The sequence below is a fragment of the Musca autumnalis genome, unplaced genomic scaffold, assembly GCF_047663935.1.
Source record: "Musca autumnalis isolate F117 unplaced genomic scaffold, ASM4766393v1 scaffold_3, whole genome shotgun sequence".
NCBI classification, from domain to species: Eukaryota; Metazoa; Arthropoda; class Insecta; order Diptera; family Muscidae; genus Musca; species Musca autumnalis.
Window position 1 is genome coordinate 228,852,744 of NW_027411866.1, and position 9,507 is coordinate 228,862,250.

The following is a 9,507-nucleotide window of genomic DNA, read 5'->3' on the forward strand; positions in this document are numbered from 1 at the left end:
CACAACAACTGCGCTACACGCCATCTCTACTCATATTAGTCGAGGACTCAATCAAAGTAAGCCGTCCGATAGAACAGTGATAGTAGTGATAGTAACCCTTTGTGATTGTCAAGCACTCCACGCTGTTTGAGTTGATCGAGCAGACTACGCTCCGGCCAAGTTTGAAACGTTGGATAATAAATGATATGTTTGGACGCCTGTCGTGCGTAGAATTTAGGATCAAGATGTCCGAGACCCGTTCAATAAACAACTATCTATCGTCTGCATGCGGTCCTCGGAGAATGTCGACCATTTATCTCAGCTGAGGAGCGTCAGCTGTCAGGACAAAGCAGAGTACTTTTGGCTCAATACGCTCGGGATGGTACTGCCGTTTAAATTTCTATAGAGCAAGGTTTCATGACACAAAAGATCTGCTCAGCATCAAATCTACTAACAAACTTCAATATCACTGTGCAACATTTTTAAGGTGATCTTGTGCAAACAATTCGAACCCAAGATTTTTTGAAAGTACAGACCCAAATGACAAGAAACCCTAGTTTGGTTTTGTTGGGTCAGATCCAGCTCGGATTTTATGGCCCCATCTAAACATGGTAAAATATTGAGTTTTTAAAGAAATTCGGGGCTATATCTCTGAAACCAATGCGAATCTTCTTCTGACCTCTGAAGCAAATTTGTAGATAAGGACAAGGATAATATATTTGGAGAATTAATGAACTCGAAAAACTACACTTATTTCCTCAAATTTCAAAATATATGCAAAAATTACACAATTTTTATACATTTCGCACCGTATCTCCAAAACCGTTAATTTTTTCTGAATAATTTCTTTTGGAAAAATATTCCCTGGAATGTTATACACAACTCTTCAGAACATGTCATTGTTGTAAAATGCATCAATCCCGTTGTTTTCAGTACATTTTCCAACGACGATTTAATAAAAATGTCAATAATGTAGGGAAATCCGAAATGCGAGAAAAAACTGTTGGTGTGAACTGTGTTGGAAATACGTGTTGTAAAAGATATGATGCAAAATACCGCTGAAACAACATGAAGTAAGCATTTTAGAGTTTCAGAATGTTCTAAAGAATTGTTGAGAACTTTATTTGGAAGATTTTTGCAAAAGGTTACTTGGTTCAACTCCCAATAGTTTGGCCTACACTGACCAGAATTTCAGCAATTATGTAAAATTTTCTATATTTTATAGATTTTGATGCCCTAGATGAAGTTTTTCTTATGTGGTTTTTCAAAAGATAAGTTCTACTAGTTTAGGGCTACAATATTGCCAAAGACAGCAAGGCCAAATTCCTATTCGTTTCTGAGATAAAGGCTTGATAAATGCAAAAAAGTGTAGATTTAGCCCGGTTTAGATGAGGCCATAAAATCCGAACTGGATCTGACAGGACAAAACCCAACTAGGGTTTTTGTAGTCTAAATATGTACTTTCAAAAAATGCATACTAGAAGTTTGCATTTTCAGTGTTGCATACAGGTATGTGATGGAAAACGATTCGACTCGTTTTGCCATAAATCGAAATCGTATATCTCTAATTTTGGTGAATATTTTAATGAAATTGAAAATGGATTTTAAAAATAATATTCAAATAAGGGGCTTTTGCGAAGCTCAACTATATAAATCATCAACGCCTCTCCGATTATATACCATTTCGATTCTGCAAATCGAGTCGATTCGGTTTTCATCACATACCCGATAGTGTATGTAGCCACATTCATTAAGCAGAAAAATGAACATATAAACTACTGTTACAACAACAAACTGCAATTATAATTTTGATGATAATTAAATTATAGTTATTTCATAAATTGCTTTGGATAAATAAAAAAGCCATGAAAATCATATTTATACAGCATTTTCCGAACAAGACGTGAAAAATTCATGCCAGAGGGTTGGTGAAAATGACATGCCAAAGATTAGCGAAAATGCTATTCTAGGGAATTAATTAAGATGACATGCCAAAGAATTGTTGAAGATGCCATTCCACCAAGTTAGTGGAGATGACATGCTTAGGATCTGTATTGCAATGTATTGCATCTTTTTGGGGTCACGCTCTTGTAAAAAGAATGAGTGAAGATGCTAAAAAAATGACATTCCATTTCACTTGCACCCATTCTTGAATAGCATCTTTGGCATCGAACATTTTGCTGGGAGAGAACATTTTGCACTTATTTGACTGATGTACCCGAATGTGATGTCTGGTAGAAATTTTCAATATTGTGAACTGTGTCGACGCTCACGTGAATAATGTTCGCTACACCAAATTATGATAGCATACTTTTGGGGGGATGTAATTTTGTTTTGTAATACAAAATGCCTATTTGCATTGAATTCGCGGTTTTTGAATTAGATTAGCAAAAGCACAACTTACTTAATTCAACAACCGTGCATTGATTTATGGATTTTTTAAGTGAATGGTGTCAACGATGTTGTTCTAATAAGCACATTTTCTTCAGATTGTGCGAATTGGTGTAAGCATTTTTTAATTAGTAGGCAAACATAATTTTTATGTAAAAAGTAATAGGAACTTTTTAAGTTTGTAACGAATTTAAAAATTGTATGTTGATACCGAGTAATTTTAGTTAGGGGTTTAACGAGTATATCGCTAGTTTTACTTATTCCTAATGATCGCTAGAACTCGTATTTTGCATATTTTTAAAAAAAATTCAAAAGGATAAGTTCGGATATTTTTCTCGATTATTACATATTTTTGCTTGTTATTACATATTGTCACCATAAATATCCGAAGACGTATATCAAAAAAAACAAGTAAGAAAAGCGTTAAGTTCGGTCGGGCCGAACTTTTTATACCCTCCACCACAAATTTCAGCCATTTCGGTGGATTAATGTGGCCACAACCTTCAAAATACCGAAATTCGGAAGGTACCGTTCTATGGGGGCTATATGATGGCGTGGACCTATACCTACAAATTTCTGGCGGAAAGTTTTATACGCCTAAAGAAGACTAAATACCAAATTTCAGCCATCTCGGTGTGATAATGAGGCTAAAACGTTCAAAATATCGAAAATCGGGAGATATCGTATTATGGGGGCACGTGGGCCTATATAAACATTTTATGGTAGAACTGTTTCTTAGCCTCTGGAAACACAAAATACAAAGTTACAACCGATTCTTTGGTCAACTGGATCTTATACATTCAAAATATATTAAAATGACGCGTACTTTATAAGGGGCCTTATGTGGGGACTATACCAAAACGTGGACCTATATAACCCAACTTTGGTAGGAATGTTTTCTGGCCTCTTAAGACACAAAATACCAAATTACAACCAATTCTGTGGTCAAATAGGTCTAATACATTAAAAATATATTAAAATGACGCGTACTTTATATGGGGCCTTATATGGGGGCTATACCAAAACGTGGACCTATATAACCCAACTTTGGTAGGAATATTTTTTGGCCTCTGGAGACACAAAGTACCAAATTACAACCAATTCGGTGGTAAAATGGGCCAAATATCTTAAAAATTCCTTAAAACGACGACGCGTCACGCGTCATTTTGTATGGGGGCTATACGAAAGCGTGGACCTACATAGCCCGCTTTTAATACCAAAAGTCCTACGTAAATATAACATATTTTCCCAAAATTTCATCAACCTACGTCAATCCGTTCGGACGCTAGAGTGATTTCCACAGACGGACAGACGGACAGACAGACAGACGGACAGACGGACGGACATGGCTATATCGATGTAGAATTGCACGCGGATCAAGAATATATATACTTTGTGGGGTCTACAATGGTTATTTCGAGTAGTTACAAACGTAGTGACAAACTTAATATACCCCCATCCTATGGTGGAGGGTATAAAAAAAATAATAATAATAATAATAAAATACGTTTGTGATTGAATCTAAAACTAAAACACATGCCCTTGCAAAATTTCAAGCTTCTACGTTCAAAAATAACGATCCTATTCAAGAAAAGGCATTTCGGAAAATGGAATAGCATTGCAATAATTTGGCATATATGTATGTATGTACGCCTGTGATCGTTGTCGTGTCGTTGAGGAGACTAATTCGTTTTCAATAGAACGTTGGTCGTCTGATTTAAAAAACCCGAAGGTTATATTACGAAAATGAATAAAAGTTGTAAAGATTGTATATATTATGGTTATTTTCCAATATATTTTAATAATTATTGCCAAAAATTCTTTTGAAATTGATTTGTTTTTACTTGTTGTTCTGCGTTAATAGAATCAACCATGACTCTTTTTCTCGTATTTCAATACATATGGTCTGTTCCAGAACTGCAAAAATCTACTAATTTTTACTACTTGGGCCTAATTATGTGATTCGATTCGATCGAGAATTTACTCGTGAATAAGTTTTCGACACGAGAAAAAAACGGCATGATAAGACTCGATCGAAATCACTGATCGAATGTTTCGAGAGTAACCGGTAATCGAACTATGTGTTCTTTGGGGAAAGTTATGAAAGTAGATGTCAAAAAATGTGTTTATTTCAAATCAAAAACTAAAAAACAAAATTATGAATGAAAAAATGTAAATATTTGTGGAATTTTTTGAACAATACATTGAATAATAATTTCGGAATGAAGTTGTGCTAAGAAAATATGAAAATTATTAATGTTTGCAAAATTGTTTTGTCATTCTTGTTACAGATTGCTAATACATCTACCTTAATAATTCTCTCTCAAAATAAATGAGAGAATTTGGTGGGTGTTTTGCATTAGCCTCTCTGAGAGAGTATTTCCTTTGGTAAACAACGGGGGATGAACTATTTAAAATGCACCTTATTAAAAGTTGTTCACCTATAAAATAAAGCCTATTAATATTAAATAATTTTTTGTTTTGCAGAAATGCTTATTTTTTCAACTTATATTTTAACGACTGCAAACACTAATTTTTGGTTAATGATAGCATGCATATTTATTTATTTTAATTATAATTTTTTCACAATTTCTTAAAACGACTGAAAAGGACTTTTCCCAATTTCTCTTATTTTGTGTAAAAAATGTTCACAATTATTTACTAATATCATTTTTCCTCTATAAACCGTCAATACACAACAATTTTTTACATTTTAAACACAAATACAATAAGAAATCTTTCATTTTGTTTGTTTACGATAGGCCATTTGGCTACGAGAAATTACTCGCAAATTTATGCTCAATTTCTCGATAATTTTACTCGATAACGAATGTTGTCATCCCAACTTTGAGTACTCGGGTCGAAACAACTCGATGTCGAATCACGTAATTAGGCCCCTTTTTTTTGTTTTGTTCGATAACATAAAGGAAAATTTTTTATCGGTGTAAAACATGTTAGATTCTTGCAGGTTTTTGTATCATATAAGAATATGCAAAATCCGAAGTCTACTAATGACATATTTTACAGTACTTTTTGTATGCTTTTATTAAGCAAACACATGGCGATTATAAATATTTGCAATAATTTTGTCGTGTAGATGTCTTAAAATATGAAATTTCATAAAAATATGAAATTTCTTGAATTTCTTTTTTCAAACTCCCACACTGTTTGCTGGGGAGATTTTTCCCACAAAAAGACACAAAATTCTCCCACAATTCAAGATAGAGAATGTATACTTTTTTCCCATGGGAACAAATTCCCAATTCGAACTTCATTCAGAATGAGGGGAGATGGTAAATGGGAAAAAAACTCCCACAAAATTTTGTTCAGAATACGAAAATGTGGGAATGGGAAAAAATTCCCAACTCCCATGCGTTCAGAATAGGGCTGATAATAAATTGGCGTCATGAGAATACACCCTTTTGCAGTTTGCTGAGGGTATAAAAATATCATTTCCCTAATATTAAGAATAGGACGGAATATGTTTTAATTTGTTTATTACAATGCAAATACACTACAATCCCAAAATTCGAAAATAAAATAAATAAATAAAAGGTACATAAAATTATTTATTCAATCATTGAAATACAATTAAAAAATACAGCATACGTATAAGATGGTAATGATAAACTCTGTCGAGTTTCGCTCCGCTTCCTGTTTTCCAAAGTTTAGGCGGTTACGCATTCTCCGGAGTTTTTAAATTGTACTTTGTCTTTATGTGATTCAGTTCGTCTTGTTTCTTGTCAACATCCAAACGTTTAAAGGCTTTATTGGACTGATAATACAGCACCACTAAGTAACGATTGCAGACATTAAATCCTGACAAATGGTCACAGGCATTCTTTGCGTCAAAAATATCCTCATATACAACAAAAGCGGTTCCTCGAGTTTCCGGAGTATTGCCACTGCAAAAGAAAGAGAATGATTAGGACTTCCAGGTTTCAACAAAAATAGGGTTTGTTCCAGAACTGCAACAATCTACTAATTTTGAATATTTTTTTCCGATAACATAAGGGAAAAATGTAATGTAAAAGTAGTAGCATCTTGCAGGTTCAGGAACAGAGCAATATTTACAATACATACACTCTTATTTGTCTAATGGCCCCATACTTTCCAAAAATATCGTACATTTCTTCCGAGGTGATTTTGTATGGCAAATTTCGTACATACAAAAGACGATTTACTTCTGGAGGCAATCGAATCTGCAAAAATAAGAGACGAATAAAAATGTGGAACAAATTTGGTGCTGGCTTACTTACATTGTTGCGCTTGTTCATGGTGAAAACGTGTTATGTAGCAAAAATATCCTAAAGCAGTTTACTCGAAACGGATGAAATTTGAAGTTGGCTATTTGATAATTTCTTTGCAATAAGTTGTTCCTTTGTCCTGTATTGTAGTGGTCCTTTTTTGATTGTTTATATGTCGTGTGGTTTGTATTTCTTTTTCAGGGGTAAATAAGTCGACATTGGAATAAGTGATGCCAATCATATTAAAACCAAAATAAATGGTGCCCACATAGCACATTAATCAAGGTAGATGCTTCAACCCAGCTGATAAACTATCAAAGACATTTGTTGTAATTTTTATACGATGATATTTTTCGGCTTCGTTGTTTATTTTTGATGATTTTCTTTATTTATTCCGATATTTCGATTGACATCGTCAATCATCTTCAGGGAAACTATAAAAATACAAATATTACAATATTTAAAACACAAAACGAATGTTGGTGCAACAAAAACAAAATTAAAAACTAGACTTTCCGGACATAAGTCGGATCAAAAAACGGACAAGCCCATGGAGCAAAAGACGGCCTTATGGCCCCGGCACATACGGTCCGTTGTACGTCGCGTCACGCTTTAATAACACCAACCACATGAAAAAAGTGTAAGTGATGCCAAGTTTGTTCTTGAAGTTTTCATGTGGTTGTTGTAACGCGATGCAGCACATTGCACTTTGACGGGACGTAAGCCAAATTTTAATGAAGTTGACATATTGGCACAAGAAAACTACAAACGACAATTTACTTTGGAAATGCTACATATAATTAAATTAACAAATGACATTAGAATGAACTATAAAAGCGATACAGACCACTGTGCACACCTGTACTTAGTCCCAATTTACATTAGGCGAGTTTACTTGCGGCAATTGTCAGTTTGTAGGTGAGAGAGGGTTCTGAGAGGCAAAGGGTTACCATATGCCTCACCTCTCTCTCCTACAAAATGACAATTGCCGCAAGTAAACTCGCCCAATGTAAATTGGGACTAAGTACAAAAGCACACACGTCAAAAAAGTTAGTTTAGCACAAACGGTGAAAGAGACCAATGCCAAGTTTACACTTGCGCTTCAAAATACACTGGATTTCACGAAATCCTGAAATACACCCCGGTGTTTACACTTATTTTTTGTTGATTTCAAACATATCACAATGATCAAGGTAGATGCATATGCGCAGCTGATCGAACACTAATTTTCAAAACAAGTTGCTGTAAATTGAATTAATCATGAAAAATATACGACAATATAGAACTTTACATCTTCATTTGGAAAATTAACGTAAAATTATCTATCAGCCCAATCATGAATGAAAATTCCTTGCGGAATTTCTCTCTTTTCCCTTCTTTGCTATCACAAACAAAAAATCCGCACGGAAAAAAATTCCGATGGAGAAAAAGTAGGTATCATGAACGCTCTCAAACATGTGTTTTCCTCCAAAAAAATCTCCCTTGCAAAACTGAAGGGAGATTACAAAAAAGTTGGTATTTCCCACAAACTTTGTACAAAACATGCAAAATAGACAATTTTGTTGGGATTTTATACTAAAATCTTTTACTTATGGTTGGAAATTTATTAAAAATTGAACAAATTTTACAAAATAACATCACTTTGCAAACTCAGTACTCAGTCTCTCTCCACTTTTTGTACCGATCAACGATGGGATGAGAGAATTTTGCACAACAATTATAGAAAAAACACTGGATAAAAGCATATTTTCAATTATTTTTATTTCAGAATTCGTTTTTTTTTTCAATTTTTGCCATTATTTAATTAAAAACACTCGTTTCTAACACATTCATGATAGTGGCAGTTCCATGGAACAATGGAGTCAATTGCACTGTCTTCTTAGAAATTTCCAATCACATCTGATGTTTTTCATAATTAGTAACATCTTCTGAATATCTTTGATGTGAAAAAGTTTAATTTATTTGATTACATTTGCTTATTTTGTCTAAAAACACAAACATTTAACATTTTCTCTTTGTTTTCACAACAATTAGGGCACACAAGGTATGAACAGTGATGCCAGATTTGCCGATTTATCGGCATTTTGCCGATTTTTAGTCCAAAAAAATAGAAATGCCGATTTGCCGATTTTTACCCCTAAAATGCCGATTTTTAGTTAAGGCAACTTGTTCACATAAAATTTACGTTTTGTATGAAAATTGTGGCTGCTAGCACTAATTTGGTACAATAACAAAGACAACTATATCGTCAAGAGTAGTTTGATTAATAATAATAATAAAATTTTTCTTGATTACCAAAACGTGAACTTCAGTATATTCATCAAGGAAATTGTTAAAAAAAAACGAAATTGTCGAGAAGTGGGTTAGTGGAAATAATTAAAAACTGCAAAAACTTTTAAATTGAACTTTGTGATCAGATTTTGAAGCGGTTTAATTTTGAAAATAAATTTAAGTGCCTACGAGTATCTTCAATAAATCAACGTTTTATAATAAATGGCACAGAAGATTCATTTTGACATTATAAAGGAATACGAATGCGAACGAAAAGCAAGAATCACGCGAACTTTCACGTTTAAATTACAGAAATTTGTTTAAAGATAAAAACGTAGAGTTGCTAGAATTTTGGAAAACAGTGTGTGAATTAATATGTGCAAATTCTGAACCAATATTTCCTATTTTGTCCAAATTTATTAAACATATTTTAGTCTTGCCACATTCTTCAGCAAATGTGGAAAGAGTTTTTAGCCAAGTGAATTTAAATAAAAACAAGTGTCGAAATCGATTAGCTAGGGAGTCGATGGAAGGAATTCTCTTAAACACTACTTAAAATAAAAGACTACTTAAAATTAAATAAGTCCAACTGTTATGATGTTGTCATTAAAAATGATTT

General features: G+C 33.5%; 1 protein-coding gene across 1 annotated transcript; it reads right to left on the reverse strand.

The window, feature by feature from the left end:
* Positions 1-5,919: 5,919 nt before the first annotated feature.
* On the reverse strand, positions 5,920-6,928 carry Sf3b6 (splicing factor 3b subunit 6). Its single transcript, XM_073977146.1, has 3 exons — positions 6,630-6,928; positions 6,454-6,572; positions 5,920-6,275 (listed from the first exon to the last, which is right to left on the reverse strand). Exons 1-3 carry the CDS (start codon positions 6,645-6,647, stop codon positions 6,047-6,049), a joined length of 366 nt encoding a protein of 121 aa, XP_073833247.1. The 5' UTR covers positions 6,648-6,928; the 3' UTR covers positions 5,920-6,046.
* Between the last annotated feature and the right edge of the window lie 2,579 nt (positions 6,929-9,507).